The sequence below is a fragment of the Stegodyphus dumicola genome, chromosome 12 (genome assembly GCF_044657685.1).
Source record: "Stegodyphus dumicola isolate Sdum_Otavi_A_Nest chromosome 12, ASM4465768v1".
NCBI classification, from domain to species: Eukaryota; Metazoa; Arthropoda; class Arachnida; order Araneae; family Eresidae; genus Stegodyphus; species Stegodyphus dumicola.
The window spans coordinates 45269006-45286611 of record NC_140779.1 but is presented as its reverse complement, the minus strand read 5'-3'; the positions used below and the strand labels follow the sequence as shown (position 1 = coordinate 45286611).

Sequence of the window (17606 nt, the reverse complement as noted above, 5' to 3'; positions counted from 1 at the left end):
TGCCTCTGAACGTTAATTTCAATGAAGTGTCAGTATTTCATTGAAGGCGCACAATTGTTTGTTGCTTTTGCATACCATGAATAACCATGATTTTGAAATTTCCAGTATAGTAATACTTTCACCCTCTGTTGAAGTACAATGTTGAACTTTGTTGCTTAAAACTATGATCCATTGCATACAGGTAATGTATAAACTCAAGATGATAATGTGTTTAAACAATCTTTTTCTAGCACAGTATATTACATGAAGTTCAGAAGGGGAATCTACAACCTTTCACAGATGTTGAGAAGAAAAATGTTTGTCACAAGAATTACTAAGTATTATAAGACCACAACAATTATTTTGCATTTTTGTTTAACAACACTGAAAATGCATGCAGGCATTCAAGGCTAAAATGATAGGCATGACAGATAAGCTTAAGATTCATTAAAGCTTGTTGTACTATTTAGTAAAGAAAAGAGATACACTGTGAATTTAAAATGACCCCATGTTTTTTGGCAGGAAATTTAGGGAAAATGTATTGCTTTGTATTCAGAAGTATACAGTGATACTCATAATAATAATAATGTTGACTGTTCAACGCAATCCTAGTAAGATTCTTAAAATCATAACCTTATTTATTTCTTTTTAAAATTTCAAATAAAACACTCCATTTTGGTGTATTAAGGATAATATGGTGGGTTGCCAATAACATCTTGTTCCTGTATCATATTTGTTATAGTGGCCTTGTGAAGGAAAACATAAGAATATCATATATGATGTGCTAGGAGCAAAGATATTAAATTATGAGATTTAAGAATGGCAAGTTCAGTGTTTGGTACCTAATTTTTGCATCTAGATCTTTATCATGTAGTTAAATGTCACCGAATGCTTTCCAGATTGGTTCAACAAGCACATATACGTCTGTATCTAATTAACAATCTGGCATGCAGTAAATTTATTTCATACATAATTAGAAATTAAATAAGATAATGAAAATATTCACTGAACCTCTACAGGCATCCACCTCCTAAGACAACTTCCAAGATTGACTAGTGTTTCAAAGCATAAGAATATAACTGAACAGCAGTACTGAACATCATCAATAAATCATCCCCGCAGAAGATAAAAATCATCTGGAGTTGTATGTAGTTATCTTAGAGAGGTTTCACTGTATTTGTATTATTTTCAAAGAAATTAAAAGCAGTTGAGAAAAACCATTTGTATACCATAGGCACCTTTTTGACAGTCCTTTGGATCTTTTAAACTCTCAGTAGCAATTTACAATTACATGCTGTAAAGTGTTGAATATTATGTTAAGACTAGCAGGCAAGCCCGCTGTTATTGGCCTTAAGTTCGAAAGTTCGACCGAACTACCAGTGAAGCCGGCTTTTGTTCGACGGGATTCGAAATTTGGACCGAACTACCAGTGTTCAGCGATTTTTTCCGGGCTGTGGCCGCGTTATTGACGTATGCATCCACAAGATACTGCCTACACGTTACACATGCCGAAAATCACGAAAATATCCATGCAGTCAGCTCCCGCGCAGGGATTCGAAAGTTGGACCGAACTACCAGTGTTCAGCGGTTTTGCGCGGGCTGCGCCCACTTTATTCACGTATGCATCCAGAAGATACTGCATACATGATACACATGCATAAAATCACAAAAACACCCATGGAACCAGCCTGTTCGCTGGGATTCTAAAGTTGGACCGAACTACCAGTGTTCAGCGGTTTTGTGCGGGCTGCGCCCGCTATATTCACATATGCATCCAGAAGATACTGCATACACGATACACATGCATAAAATCACGAATATACCCATGAAGCCAACCCGTTCGCCGTTATTCGAAAGTTGGACCGAACTACCAGTGTTCAGTGGTTTATTATTCACGTATGCATCCAGAAGATACCGTATACACGATACACATGCGGAAAATCACAAAAACAGCCATGCTGCCGGGCCGCTCGCCTTTATTCGAAACTTAGACCGAACTACCAGTCTTCAGCTGTTTTGCGCGGGCTGTGCACACTTTATTCACATATGCATCCAAGAGATACTGCATACACAATACACATGCGTAAAATGAGGAAAGTACCCATGCATCCAGCCCATTCGCCGTTATTTAAAAGAGTTGGACCGAACTACCAGTGTTCAGCGACTTTACCGCTCAGCCTATAATGGACCGTTGTACGAAATATTATCTCGAACATTTTCGGTTTTATCATTTCAAATGATGTGCATATGTGAAGATGTTATTTGAAAATTATATTACTGCCTTGGTGAGAAAAATCATAGGAAAGGTAGTCTGACAGCTATGTCTACATTCTTGTTTCTGTCCAAGATTGTAAGCAGGTCTGTCTAAGATTGATGAGTTGACATATAGGAATTTACTGAGTCAATGTATGCAATTTAACTACCCACCCAGATGACAGCAAGGAAATAATGATGATATTCTGTTGCTAATAATGTTGTAAATTCCTTTCAAGTTTTGGAACTAACCTTGACTATTATATTGTTGCTGGAAAATTGTTTCAAATTACATTTATATTTTGAATTTATATTTTTACAACAAAATATTGTTCTCTGTTACATGGTTTATATTACTGATAGCTCAGAGATCAAATATTCTATATACTTCTATGTATGCTAAATTATTTTTACTTGAATCTTATTAAAGGCATTTGGAACTAACATTTTTCGGTTGTAGTCTCTTTTGATTATTTTTGTAGCTTTATTATCTCCTCTTTGTTCAAAATTAACAATATAGGTGTTTGATGATAAATAACAAAATGTAAGTAAGAGATAATTTAATATTTTAAGTCATATATTATATTGCACATTAAAAATTTTTAACTTCTTCAGAAAAATAATTAATAAAATTTTAAACCTTTAAATTATTCATATTTGTTCTAAACCAAGAATTAGTAATGCCATTTTAGAATTTCTTTGATATACAGTCAAAAGTCGTTAATCCAGACTCGTCGGGACTTCGGCGATTCCGGATTATCGATTTTTCCGGATTAAAGATCATCAGTTTAAATCTGGTAAGATGGCATGCAGAGATTATAAAATTAAAAGTATGAAACCATAATTTATGAAATAATGAACAATTATGATCTAAAGGGTATCAAAATTTATAAAAAGAAAAAGCTTAATATTTATTTGTTTACTTTATTAAACATTTCTTTCAATGCAAGTTGTTTAAGTTGCTTCGTTTCATGTGATAATACTTTCTCTTTAATTCTATTAAACAGAGATAATTTCTTGTTTAGTTACAAAGTTACGCTGTTCAAGTCCTATAATTACTGTGTCGAGAATACCGACTAATTTGTCAAACGAAATTTTTTCGTTTTCAATAACCTCTGTCACTTTCTTCACCATCGGAAGCGAATTATCATGACGAGGAACTTGATTTAAATCATATCAAAGATGGAGTACATCGAGATGAAATACTATATTTAGTAAGGAATTATAAGCCAAATAAAATAAAAACATATGCCCTGAAGATAAGGATAGTGCTGACAGATCAACTTCCAATTCATTGCACGCCACGTCATTTCCCTACACCCGCAGAGCAGCATGAAATTGATAAACATTTTTTGGAATGATTAGATAATCAAAGGATATGCCTTTATCCATTTTTTGCAGCAATTCCACTTTCTGTTTAATAACTTCGTAACATACTTTCGCTTTGTAGATCCTTTACATATTAGTAAATATATATCGGAAATTCTATTTGACATAATCAAAAGTTCAAGCTTACTTTTATAAAATTGCTCTAACAGTCTGCAAAAAATAATAAGCCGGATCCAATTCGAAGTTTAAGGAACAACACAATCTGCAACATTAACTGAATTAAATAATTTTAGCTTTGCTTATACCGACCATTATATATTAAATGCGCATGCGTAAACGTATTATGCACATGCATATTCGCAGCCGTAAAGGTCTTACGCGCGCGCGTATAAGCCTATGCGCATGTGTAGGAAGTTTGTGGCTTTGAGGTCCGGATCATAGATCATTCTGGATTATGGGTGTCCGAATTAACGACTTTTGACTGTATATAAAATTATCTTAAATAATCTTCGGTTATTGTTAAATAGTTTAATAATAACTAATCTTTTAATTATACTTTAATTATCTGAATATACTGTATTCTAAAAAATGCCAATTTCTGTTTTTGTTCTGTGTGATAAATTTTCAGACAAGGAATGATATTAATTATTTCTGATACATCAACTAATAATTGATTATGGTATTAAAACATAATGCATGCAATATTTTTCAGTTTTTGTTTATTTATTTTCCATTGATTTAAAAGTGTATTCATTTATATATATATATATATATATATATATATAAATGTGTGGGTATTTGTATAAATATATTTTTTACGAGGAAAGGATTAAATGAATTATGTTTTGCTGTAATTCAGTTTTTTAGTTGAATTAAAAAATAAAATTCATAAAAGTTATCCAATAACATATTTGCTTTTCCACGGATTCTGAAATGTTTTCCATGACAAGAAATATCTTTTTTAATATATATTTGTAAATTATATACTAACGGTGTTTACATTATAGACATATATGTTTTAAATAGTAAATGAATAAGTTTTTGAAAGAGGTGGTTAACAGTCTATATTGCCTTAAATATTGATCCCAGATATGCACTTTTGTTTGCAAAGTTTCTAAAATAAGATTGAGAGGTCTATGAGATTAGCTGAAGTCTCTGGATATAGAGTACTTTTGTAAGTACAAAATTTAACCTGTTATATAATCTTCTTGCAGAAAAATGTTTGTTACGTTGTAATAATTAAATTAAAAAAAATCTGTATCTAATGGGCAAAATTCAATAAGATGTAAGTAATTAATATCTTCTGACAACTGGCTTAAGTTGGTAACAAAGTAACAATAAGTGCAGTTTTGTAAAGTATTAAACTAATTCTGAAAACAAGAAGCTTTTTCTCTTTTTTTCGGGGGGAGGGGAGGGAAGGTTACATTACCTTAATTTAAAAGAATTTAGAGAATTTTAAGGGAATATTTTATTTTACTAAAAAATATGACTTAAAAAGTGATCTGTAAAGTAAGAAATCAGCATCTTTGTTTTGTAATATTTTCATGAAATTTCAAATAAGGATATAAAATATTTTGCATTTAACAAATTAAAGCATGATGAATGTTATGTTAATTAGGCATCTTGCTCAGGGGAAACCATATAGAGGTCCCCCTTTCAAACTCATTATAGCACTAAAACTTCGCACAAAATTCTTTATCTAAATTTGTGAAACTTTGTAAATGGAAGTATGCATTTAAGAAAATAAAAGCAAGCCTTGCTTTTTGAACTCCGTTTGTAGCAGATGTGTACTTCCTTTCTAGAATTTTTAAACTTTATTTAATAAATAATGCAATAATTTTTTACATCATTTTGTTCCCCTATTTGCTTCTGTCACAGAAATTTGTTTGACAGTTTACATTTTCATTAATTTTAAAATCAAATGTTAAATACATGGAATGAAAACTAAATGAGGAAAAAGTGTCAAAATATCTCAGTCATCTAAAATCAATTTTCCTTGTATTCATAATTAAATTAATTTATTGTTATTATACTGATTTACGTTTATTTTATTTATTATATATTTCATGTATTATTGATCAGTAAGTATATAAAGAAATAAATTTAGACCCAATTTTTCACAAAGCCCAAAAACTGGAATTCATAAGCAATAAATTAAAAAAAATCCTATAAATGTACAAAAGAAGAATTTAACAAATGTTAAAACTAAAATTCTTCAAACAAGTAAAACCCAAATTAAAAAAATGAACAAATAATGAAAGAAGAGGAATTCAATTTCAGTGCCACATCATCAGGAGGAGGAAACATTGAAATTTCAAATTAAAACTAATTAAAATCTTTCTTCCATAAAAAATCCTTGATTTTCTGTATCCAGAATTAGCTGATGAACCATTCCAATGTATTTTAATCAAAGTATTCCAATGTATAATTCCGATGTATTTTATTCAATTAATTAAGATTCTTTCTAAATTAGAAGTTGTTTTTTTTTTGTATGTTTTTACTTCGTATTTTTGCCATTTTCTTTCGCTTTGGGGAGGGGTCAGAATTTTTGGGTGAACTATTATAATTAAAATACATTGGAATGGTTCATTAGCTAATTCTGGATACAGAAAATAAAGGATTTTTATTGAAGAAAGATTTTCATTGGTTTCAATGTTTCTTCCTTGTGATGACATGGCATTTAACTTGATTAAATTACTCTTCTTTCATTTTCTTTTTTGTTCATTAATTTTTTAATGTGGGTTTTACTTGTTTGAAGAATTTTAGTTTTAACATTTTTTAAATTCTTCTTTTGTACATTTATAGGATTTTTTGAAATTTATAACTTATGAATTTCAATTTTTTGTCTTTGTGAAAAATTGATTCTATATTTCTTTCTTTATATATTTACTGATAAATTTTCAGCAGCGTAATATATGAAACTTCTTGGAAGGGTTAGAAATTTTCCTTTTAAAAATTATTTGTATTCCATATATTATTTATATACAATGGCAATAATTTTAATAACACTGAATTATTTCTTTTAGAATTTCCTTCTTCTGCGCATCTTTGATCTAGTAAAAAATGAACCTCAATGTACCAAATTATTAAGAATTTTACAGAAAACTGTTAATGGATATGAAAGCAGACCAGTAATATATATTATCACTCCTACATATGCAAGACCTGTACAGAAAGCTGAACTAACAAAGATGTCTCATACACTTTTATTGGTATGACTATTTTGTGAATTAGAGTTGCAAGTTTTTTAATTATTTGTATCTTTTAGAAATTTGTGACATATTAAGATACAATGTATTACAAATTCAGCTCACAAAATAGAATACTGATATTTCCTTTTATGAAAGTTTATTTTGAATTTCTTCACTATTATATAAGATTACAATAATAGCTTTTTTTAATTAAAGAAAAAAATCATAAGAGAATTGAATTTTTACAAAAAATTGGGGTAGGGGAAGCAAATTGATTGTTTTTTACTTGCAAAGCATACAATGGCTGAAGGAAAGGCAGGTACTTTCTGAATTCATACCCCTACAAAAAAGTACCATTGTTGTTGACTTTGGAGAGTGTTTTCAAACTCATTTTGGAGAGAAACATTTTATTTGGCTACCTTTATGTCTATTTCAACAATGTAAACAAAATATTTGTTTACATTCATTAAACAAATTTAAAAAAAACTTTTTTGAGAAATCGTTTTGTAATTATTTCATTCTGTTCTCTCCATATACATATTTTAATGTATCATGTAATTTTTATTTAATACCTGAAATTTTTATCTTGTGTTTTTAAAGTTTGTTTTATTTTGATACGTTGATGATGTTTGCTGACTTACAATAAATAATGATATTTTGGGAACCTTTTAAAAAAGTGGCATGAAAAACACCAGCTGGTACCCGATAATTAAGTTTTACTTTTTCAATGGAAAAAAAAAGGGGGGGACCAGATTGCACCAAGGTGGTTTCATTAAATATGTATTTTAAACAAATGCACATTTATAATTATGTAATTTTTATAAGTATATATAGTTTCTGCATTTATATTTGTTTCATTAAATATTATAAGAAGCATTGTAATTATTGATAATTATGAAATAGTGGGCATTAAATTATAACACTGGTTCTACTTATCGTTTTTTGTTACAGTAGCTGCTATCTTTTTTTTTTTTTTTTTTAAATTAATATATCTTTGTATGGCACAATAATTTAGTATCATCACCCATTTTATATTATGGTTTATCTGATAAAATTTGATATCAAATTTTTCAATGCAGGTAAATAGGACCACTCTAACATAATGTAAATGAAAAATCTGAATTTAATTTTTAGTAATATTATAAGAAAAAGTATAAATTAAAACATTTTAAAATTTTGATGAAAAGTTTGTGAAACTTTTTATTTCCTACAAAGTTGAATTTCAAATAAGAGCAAAATTATCTGAAACCATTTTAGTATTTCAGCTGGTAAAATATCTTAAGACAAATATTTATGGCAGCAAGAATACAGGACTACATTTCTGAGGTAATCACAGTGATTCATTTAATGTAATAAAGATATTTTTATTTGGAGACAGTAAAAGTTTAATTTAGGAAATGTGAAGTATACACATGCATGTATATTTGTATATTCTATATTATTATTCTTCTCTCTATATATATGTGAGTGTGTGTACTCATATACATTGATTTGTCTTCCATTCAATGGGTTTACAATTTAAATTGAAATTTCAGTCTTTAAAGTTAAAATAAATTTAGCAAACTTATTTTTGGTGTAACATACACTAAAGTGTTAACCATTTAGTTGTTTGGAACATGGTATTTATCTTGATTTTCTGTTGTTCTGCATTTAAAAAATATTAAACAAACTATCATGGTATTATGTATCTTAAAATTAAAATATAAATATGATTTTTAATCTAATTAAAAATTTTATTGGTGTAATCATGTATCTGTTAATTAATATTAGTTACATAACTTATTTTTAAATGAAAACTTTTAATTTAAGAAATTACATGTAAGAAATTCTTGTGGTCTATGAATGCACTTCATATTTATGTATGTAATATAGTTAACTTTTTAATCTTGCACAATATAGTATTTTATATTTTGATGTAGGTATCCAATATTCATTGGATAATTGTTGAAGATTCTGTGAATAAAACAGCATTGGTAACAAATTTTTTGGCAAAGACAAGAATATCTTTTACTCATTTGAACATACCTACCCCTGAAGCAATGAAAATGAAAAAAGAAGATCCAAACTGGCTGAAACCCAAGGGTGTGCTTCAACGTAATTTGGCTTTGAATTGGCTGCGAAGACACATGCCTCCTGAAGCAAAAGGCGTGGTTTATTTTGCAGATGATGATAATACATATGATTTAGAGCTTTTTGAAGAAGTAAGAAAAAATTGTTCTAAAAGTTAGATTTTAAAAGTATGTTTTTATGTAATCCTTCTGTGAATAAAACAAGAATTTTGTAAAGTACCGATATTTTTAGATTAATGTGAACATAAACCTTAACCATATGTGTTTCACTTAAAAATCGGTGTAAGAAACCCAATAAATTAGGTATAAAGAAATATGTATTATAGTATTTCTCCTTACATCAATATAAGAATTGTCAATGACACAGTAATTTTTAACATACTCATTAGTATTACTTATAACTCATGTGTGTTATTAAAACTAATATTAAGCTGCTTTGCAAATATTCTTGCTTTCACCCTCTCAAAAAGCTTATTCAAGATTTATTTTCTGCGATATCTAGAAGAATCTTGAATGCTGTTTAACAGAACATGTCACACAGCCTTTGATATGTGACACAACCAATGTAAATTTAGGACATTCTTTACATCTACATTTATATTTATTTAGAGGCATCCATATTAATGATTGTTAAAACATTAATTATTATGTAATGCTTTTGTAATAATTTAATAAAATAAATTTGAATTTTCATTTTTTACATCCTTAGCACTTTGTTATAACTCAAGTTTTAGTTGAGAATATGAAATGCGTTTTCATAATTCTGTATATATATATAATTCATGCTGAAATGCATCTCAAGTATTTCAGAATCAGTTTCCAATATTTTGTTGTAAATTTTCAATACTTTTAATATTTATGTCTTTTGAGTATTAAAAATGTAAAATTTTATATTTATTCTCCATATTTAATCTTCAGATGAGATATACAAAAATGGTATCTGTTTGGCCAGTTGGATTAGTAGGTGGTCTGATGGTGGAAAGACCATTAGTGAAAGATGGTAAAGTTATTGGTTGGAATACAGTGTGGAAACCTACCCGACCTTTTCCCATTGACATGGCTGGATTTGCTGTGAATCTCACTTTAATACTTAACCATCCAGAAGCAGGATTTAGTCTTTCTGTTCCTCGAGGTTATCAGGAAAGCAAACTCTTGAAAAGTCTAGTCACTCTTGATCAACTTGAACCAAAAGCAAACAACTGTACAAAGGTAACAACTAAAATATTAACTACTGGTTGTTTAAATATTGTTAGGATATTTCTTTTAAATTTATAAGCTGTACTGTAATAATGGTGCATAGTTGTTAAGGTAATAAATACTAAACTCCGTTTCAATAAAATTCTTAAAGAATCTTAAAAGCCATATTTTTATTACTTTCCTTTTTTAGTTATTACTAAACTTATGGGTGTGGATTTTTTATTATTATTTTTTAATCTAGATTGGAGCTTATGAAGGGAAAAAAGATTAGAGTTTTGATTATTTCAAAAATAACAAATTTAGTAAAAAAAAAAAAAAAGTTTGTATTCAGAAGAAATATTCAGTTAACTATTTAAGCTTTAATTATATTAGGCTTGACCTTTTAAAAATTTTAAATTGATTAATAAAACTTACTTTAAAAAGGGCCTAAAATTGATAAGTTAGAATTAAAAATCCTAGTTAGCTGACTAAGTCGTAGGGTCTAATATTCCTAGATAATTTCTTTGGGGGGGGATTTTTTAAGACATTGGGTTAACAAAATTTTAATGATTTTTTAATAAAATTTTGAAGTACACAGCTAAGTAAACCCATATATCTCTATTATCCTTACATCCATATTATGCAAACCATCAATTTTGTCCTCAACCCTGTATACAAAACTTCAAGCATTAGATTTGTGAAAACATTCTAATTGTTTTCATTACAGCAGTTTTCATGCAAATACTGCTTACCATTTCTTTTTTTTTAATAATAATTCTTACTTTTATTAGAACATTTTGCACAAAAGCAAATGTTTTGTCTTATAATTAAAGTAATCAAATGTAAAATGTGAATCTAGGTCATTTATTGAAAAATAAACAAAGCAAAAGTAAAATAAAGTGATATGAGACTACACTGAAATTTATTATAAATACAGTGATGTGAAACATTCATTCCCCTTTCTTAAGGAATGTATAATTTTTTGAAAAATTTTATTAGTGTTATTATTCTATTTTGAGGAGCTCTTTAAATACACTTCAGTTAATTTAAGTGTTATTTTAAAGTTTCTATTTTTAATTACATCAAAGAAGTTTTTTTTTTTTTTTTTTTTTTTTTTTTTTTTTTTTTTTTTTTTTTACATCTGAGATCTTTTTTATCTTTCACTCAGCTTTGGGGAGGGGGGGTTCTTAGAGTGCTGCTTTTATATGCAGAATAAGGTATTTAATTTTTTAACATTTTCTTACTTTCCTGTTTTTACTAAATAAAAATTATAAATAAGCAACAAAGCTTTTCAAAATTATTTTTTTTATAATACAGTTTTAATTTTATTAAATGTAGCAATAAGAGATAATATTAAAAAAGAAGTGAAATATTTGTCCCACTTTAAAAATGTTTCTGAATTTTTTATATAAAATGGTAATAAAAATAAAGGTATGAAAATATCAGGAAAATTAAGATCTTATGCCACATCATAATATGAAATAATTTGTGCAGTCCTTTTTTATAATGTATTATATTTTTAGTATTTTAAAATGCTAGAATTCCTCTTAAAGCATTAAACTGTAATCTGAAATTTTCAAATTGCCAGTTTATTATTTTCTTTTCTGTCATTAACTCTCTTCAAAATATAATTCTTGTGCAGACTTTATGAAATTAATTAATACAGGTATCATGTTATATAAAAATATTTGAATTTATTAATATATTTTAACTTCATTCCCACTCATTATGCAGTATAAAATCCTTTACATTAATTACAGTAGTATAACTTCATGTTTCATTTGTTAAGTATCTGTGTCAAAATTTAATCATTAAAAAGATCCATAAAATAAGCCACTCAAAACATAATTCTAAACATTTACAATTATGCTTTTTTTATTTAGTACATAACAAAGAAATCCAAATTTTTCATTAGATGTAAACAGCATTTTTGAAGTATGTGCCACTTAGAAATAAAATTACATTTACCACATATATTAAGTATTAGAATGAGAAAAACTGAAGCAATGAAATTAGCAAAAATTTATATATGATTAAAAATGATTAAATTAGATGCAGTTACAAGAAAATTAAGCATTTTTATATATTTTCTTACTTTAAAAAATATTGGAAGCTGAGCTTTTGGAAGTAATTTTTTAAATACTTCATTGTTAAGCCAATTTCTTATGCATGCTTAGTTTTTTTATTTATTTCAGTAAGTAATTTACAGAGCACAATTACATGTGAGTCTGAAAGCAATTAATGAAATAAGATGGTTCATTAGAATCTGTTTGGTGAAATCAGTGCTTTCCAATTCAGTTCAATTTAATTATAATAATTAGCTTTTAATTATTTAATATTTAGCTCATAATTGCTGGTTTAACTTTCTGATAATAATAAAGAATTAATTTTTGTTGTCAAGATTTTAACAACTAACCAAAGAATTTTTTTCAAAGATTTTGCAAAAGAATTTCTACATTTCTGAATTTGAATAATGCAAATTTAAATGAAAGTTATACATATTAAATGAGTAATGAATTATTCATGACTATTTTCATAGCAGTTTCTGAGCCATAATTCAATTTACAGATTTTTCATGCAAACCCATGTTCCCATTATTATTATTTGCAATATGTAATGTCTCCAAATAAGATTTTAATATGCAAGTGGGTAATGTGCCAACTGGAATAAAAAACAAAATACCAGTTTTAGTATTAAGGCAAAAAACATTAAGAAAATCAATATACAAGGTGAAAATAACTCATTATTCCTTTTCCTTTACAAAAGGTTCTTGGAAAACACCTTTGCAAAAATATATTAAATTTTAGTAAACAGCCCTACTCATTAGCAGCTCGAACAAAAGAGGGCAATCTGAGTGTTTTAAAATCATTTTCAGACTCTAAAGCATTAGATTTCCACCTCAGATAATATTTGAAAGTATTTTTTTGAAATGTTGATTGGTAATGGTTACTAATTGTGGGGAGGGAGAAGGAAGCATGCTTTGAAATGGAAACTGGAGCTGCTTGCTCTCTATGTTTGGGCTAATCATATGTTAAGCATTTGAAAACACTGAATATAATCAGATGAACCCTGCATGATGGTTTTTTATGGTTCATTTATCTTCCCTTATTTTCACTAGGCACAAGCATGGAAAATATCAAAAATAATTTTATCATAAAACAGGCATGTACAGAAAGAAATTGAAAACTGACAATTTAAAAGACTAACCTTATCCCTCAATTCTCTAGATATTTTCGCACCTGATGCAATTTCTGTGGATCCTAAATTCTGCTCCCAGTGCTTACCCTAAATTCCAGTAATTTCAACATTTCTAGAATTTAATATTCAGTGCATCATTAAATTCTAAAAATTCTGCTATACCGGCTCTGTAACCAGAACTGACCATATATCATTTCATATTTATTCTCAATGTTCATATTACTAAAAAAATTAACAGCTATGCATTCTAAATGCATGTAGCTTTTTAGAATAATAGATATCTTTAATTAAATACGAAAATTCTAAAATGAAGAGGAAACATATGGAAGAAAGAAACTGAATACATAAAGAGAAAGAAAATTATTCTTCAAAGATATATACAGTTACAATTATGTAAATTAACCAGTTGTTAATAATTTCAACTTTTACTAAAACTTCTCTTTTCTGTTTCCTCACCAGAATGTAAATTGCTAGATAGTATTTAACTGAGGTTTAGGGATTGTAAAACAGTGTGTTTCTTACCTCCACTTGCATGCTGCATTAATTGCTATCAGCTATGATAATTTGTAATTATTTTTCTTTGCATTATTGCTGCCCACATTTGAATTTGCTATGATGATAGAGTTACTTAGCCAGCTTAGATTAAAATTAAATTGTGAAGTCTTTAACTACTAATTCACATTTCAATAAAAGACGTTTATTTAAACCTTTATCTGACTTTGTAGTTACTTTCAGACATGGAACATGCAGAAATTTGCTGCATACCTGTCAGAAGTTTTGGACTGTTTAACTTTTGCTAAATCAAGAAAAACCTCATAGGTGCATTGTTAATAGATTGACAAGGTAGGAAATAAAGCAGAAACTAGTGGGAACATTGGTTTGCATATTGAAACAAATTTTTTGTTGTTAGAAAAGATGCTTAGAGAGAAGGAAATTGACATAAATTTGCCAAAATATCTGGGACGGCTACAAATTGCATAAATACTTTGTTGTACAAAACATAATTTTTTTTAGTTTTAAATATGTAATTATCCTAGTATTGTTTAAGATAGTCATAAACTACAAGTGTTCTAAAATGTGAAATGTTATTAGATAATAATTTTAATAGTGCTTTTTGACAAATATTTTTCAAAAATAAATAAAATTTAATACAGTCAAAAGTCGTTAATCCGGACTCGTCAGGACTTCGGCGATTCCGGATTACCGATTTTTCCGGATTATAGATCATCACTTTAAATCTGGTAAGATGGCATGCAGAGATTATAAAATTAAAAATATGAAACCGTAATTTATGAAATAAAGAACAATTATGATCTAAAGGGTATCAAAATTTACAAAAAGAAATAGCTTTATTTGTTTACTTAATTAAACCTTTCTTTCAATGTAAGCTGTTTAAGTTGCTTCGTATCATGTGATAATACTTTCTCTTTAATTCTATTAAACAGACATAATTTCTTGTTTAGTTACAAACTCTGTCACTTTCTTCACTATTGGAAGCGAGTTATAATGACAAGGAACTTGATTTAAATCATATCAAAGAGAGTAGATCGAGATGAAATACTACATTTAGTAAGGAATTATAAGCCAAATAAAATAAAAACATCTGCCCTGAAGATAATGATAGTGCTGACAGATCAACTTCCAATTCATTGCGTGCCGCGTTGTTTCCCTCCCCCCGCAGAGCAGCGTGAAATTGATAAACAGATTTCGAATTTCAAAACATACTTTCGCTTTGTAGATCCTTTACATATTAGTAAATATATATCAGAAATTCTATTTGACATAATCGAAAGTTCAAGCTTACTTTTATAAAATTGCTCTAACAGTCTGCAAAAAATAAATAAGGTGGATCCAATTCGAAGATTAAGGAACAATGCAATCTGCAACATTAACTGAATTAGATAATTTTAGCTTAGCTTATACCGTCCGTTATAGATTAAACGCGCATACATAGACGTATTATGCACACGCATATTGGAAGCTGTAAAGGTCTTATGCGCACGCGTAAACGCCTATGCGCATGCGTCAACGCGACGCATGCGCAGAAAGTTTGTAGCTTTGAGGTCCGGATTATAGATCATTCCGGATTATGGGTGTCCGAATTAACGACTTTTGACTGTAGTGGCCATGTAAATCTATAATTATTAAAGTTATCTAACTACCTAATTTAATTAATAACTACTCATCTTAAAAGTTATCTCTGTATGTTAAAACGAGTTGTCTTTCGTCAATTCTTATCGTGATCACAAGATATAACATAAAAATGTAAAAATTAATGTAAAACTTATTTTTCGCAACCAGTGAAACTGAAAATAATACAAAACAACTCATCACCTCTGGTGTTTTAGTGGCTTATTATAATCATTAAGTATATCAACTGGGTTACAACCCCAGAAACTTTACACACTAACTGCGTGCGACAGACAGAGCATAACTAACTTTTAAAACTTGCCAACCAGACCTACATTAGGCATTCAGGTCTGTTCTGACCAGCAGGTCTCTCTCTAGGTAAGCAGAAGTGGCGGCAACAGCAAATCTTCTGTGATGGATCATGTCGATTATGATTATGACTTCTGATTTTAACCTATGCCGTTTCACATAAAATCTGCTGCTATTTATTAAACCTCTAACTTGAGCAAATTAGTATTAAAATGAGACATAAAAGAAAAGTCAGCATAAAGCTAGCTATTTGTAAAACATTAATAAAATGTCACTAATCTTTACTTAAATATGTCTCAACTATTATTATCTATTATATTTAATTCTACTTGATAAATTCTATAAAGTTGTTTCATAATTATATTTAATAATGATACATCTTACTTACGGATCTATTTTATTCTTGGGATGGTATTACAAAAGTAATTATAGGTTCTTAATTTTTTTCATTAGTGGTCCTTAAAAGTACTTCATTTGTATGTGCAGAAATGTGTACGAACTCTGTTTTTTCATCCCAAAGTACCTCAGGTGAACACGGGAGTGAGTTAAGGCATATATTTGAAATACTAATTTAAAAAAAAAAAAAAAACTAGAATTAAAGTAGTCATAAGTATCACATTTAAGTTATTAAGGCAATTATTTTACTTATCTATTTGAAAATATTTATTGTTGTTTATTTACTAAAATTAATAACCTTTCAATCAAATATTTTGTGTATAGCATATTTTTTACTTTTTTTTTACACAAATATTTTGTATATAGAGTATTTTTAGCACTTTTATATATCTTTACATGCAAAGTCTTTTAAATATTTTTTTCCCATGCATAGGTTTTGGTATGGCATACCAGAACTGAATATCCAAAGTTAAAGCAAGAATTGAAACTACCAGTACCCTCTAATCAGGATATAGAAGTTTGAAGAGTTTAAAATGTATCCATTGTTTAAAAAATTACTTACATATCCTGATGTCCCAGAAATGTGCCAATGCTATTTTGTTCATCTGTACATAACAAATTGTTATGATTTTGTTACAATTATTTTATTATTTATTTATATATGTTTTTTCCACTAATATTTAAATAAATCATTTCAGTAAAATATTTATGTATTTATTTTATGTAAGAAACTATGAAATTTTTAGTGGGAGGGTTGTGTATATAAATCATTTTAATAAAATCAAATTTATATGTTTGCTTACATTTAAAATATTCAATAGCAATTTCATTTGGGGGGGAAGAGAGAACTGGTATACAGAATACTTAGTCTTTAACTAGTGAACATGCTAAATGTGTGGTTTTATAAGAAGATAAAATACCTGGATGGAGTACATGTCAAAGACAAAGTCAGGCCAGAAATTATTTCTTTATTGCATCATATTTCTATTAAAATATTTTTGCCATATTTAAAAAAAGAATTACAGCTATTTTATTAAAATAAAACATGGTTAATTTGTTTTTAGATTTCACCTTTTGCTAGTTCCCAAATATCTAAATTCATGCATATAACTTGCTCCATTTTTATCATCATTATTCAAGGGTACACTCTATTTGCTATTTGAGTTAAAATAACATGTTGAATAACAATATTGGAATTAAAACAACAAGAATCAATATGATATTCATAAATTTTCAGGACTAGTTTTAAATAGTTTTAGTAGCCTTAAAATTTTGCAGGCATATATTAGGGAAAAAGAAACACAAATATCCATTGTTGTCCAATACCGTAGCTCAGAAAATCACATTTTACATTTTTCTGCAGCCGAAATTATTCAAAAAACATCTTCCGTAGGCGAACATGATTTTCTAGAGGCTTTTCACTCATAAAAAACTTTCAGTTCTAGTTAATAATTCCAATCCATCTCTACCTTCAGCTTTTAAGGAAATTATTTCATAGTTTTAATTTTTTATCAATAGATGACGTCAGAAGCTTAATTTCCTTCATTCTTATCGCTGGCTCTTTTCATCATTTGCA

General features: G+C 28.3%; 1 protein-coding gene across 8 annotated transcripts in view; it reads left to right on the top strand.

Annotated features, from left to right (window-relative positions):
- LOC118182299 (galactosylgalactosylxylosylprotein 3-beta-glucuronosyltransferase I-like) overlaps positions 1-16735 on the top strand; it is a 68355-nt gene extending 51620 nt beyond the window's left edge. For all 8 annotated transcript variants that reach the window (XM_035351633.2, XM_035351628.2, XM_035351635.2 and 5 more), the window contains 4 exons: positions 6588-6773; positions 8672-8953; positions 9740-10030; positions 16464-16735. In XM_035351633.2, coding sequence (XP_035207524.1) covers positions 6588-6773; positions 8672-8953; positions 9740-10030; positions 16464-16553 — 849 coding nt within the window. In that variant the 3' untranslated portion in view covers positions 16554-16735. The remainder of the gene's footprint in view (positions 1-6587; positions 6774-8671; positions 8954-9739; positions 10031-16463) is intronic.
- Positions 16736-17606: the final 871 nt, after the last annotated feature.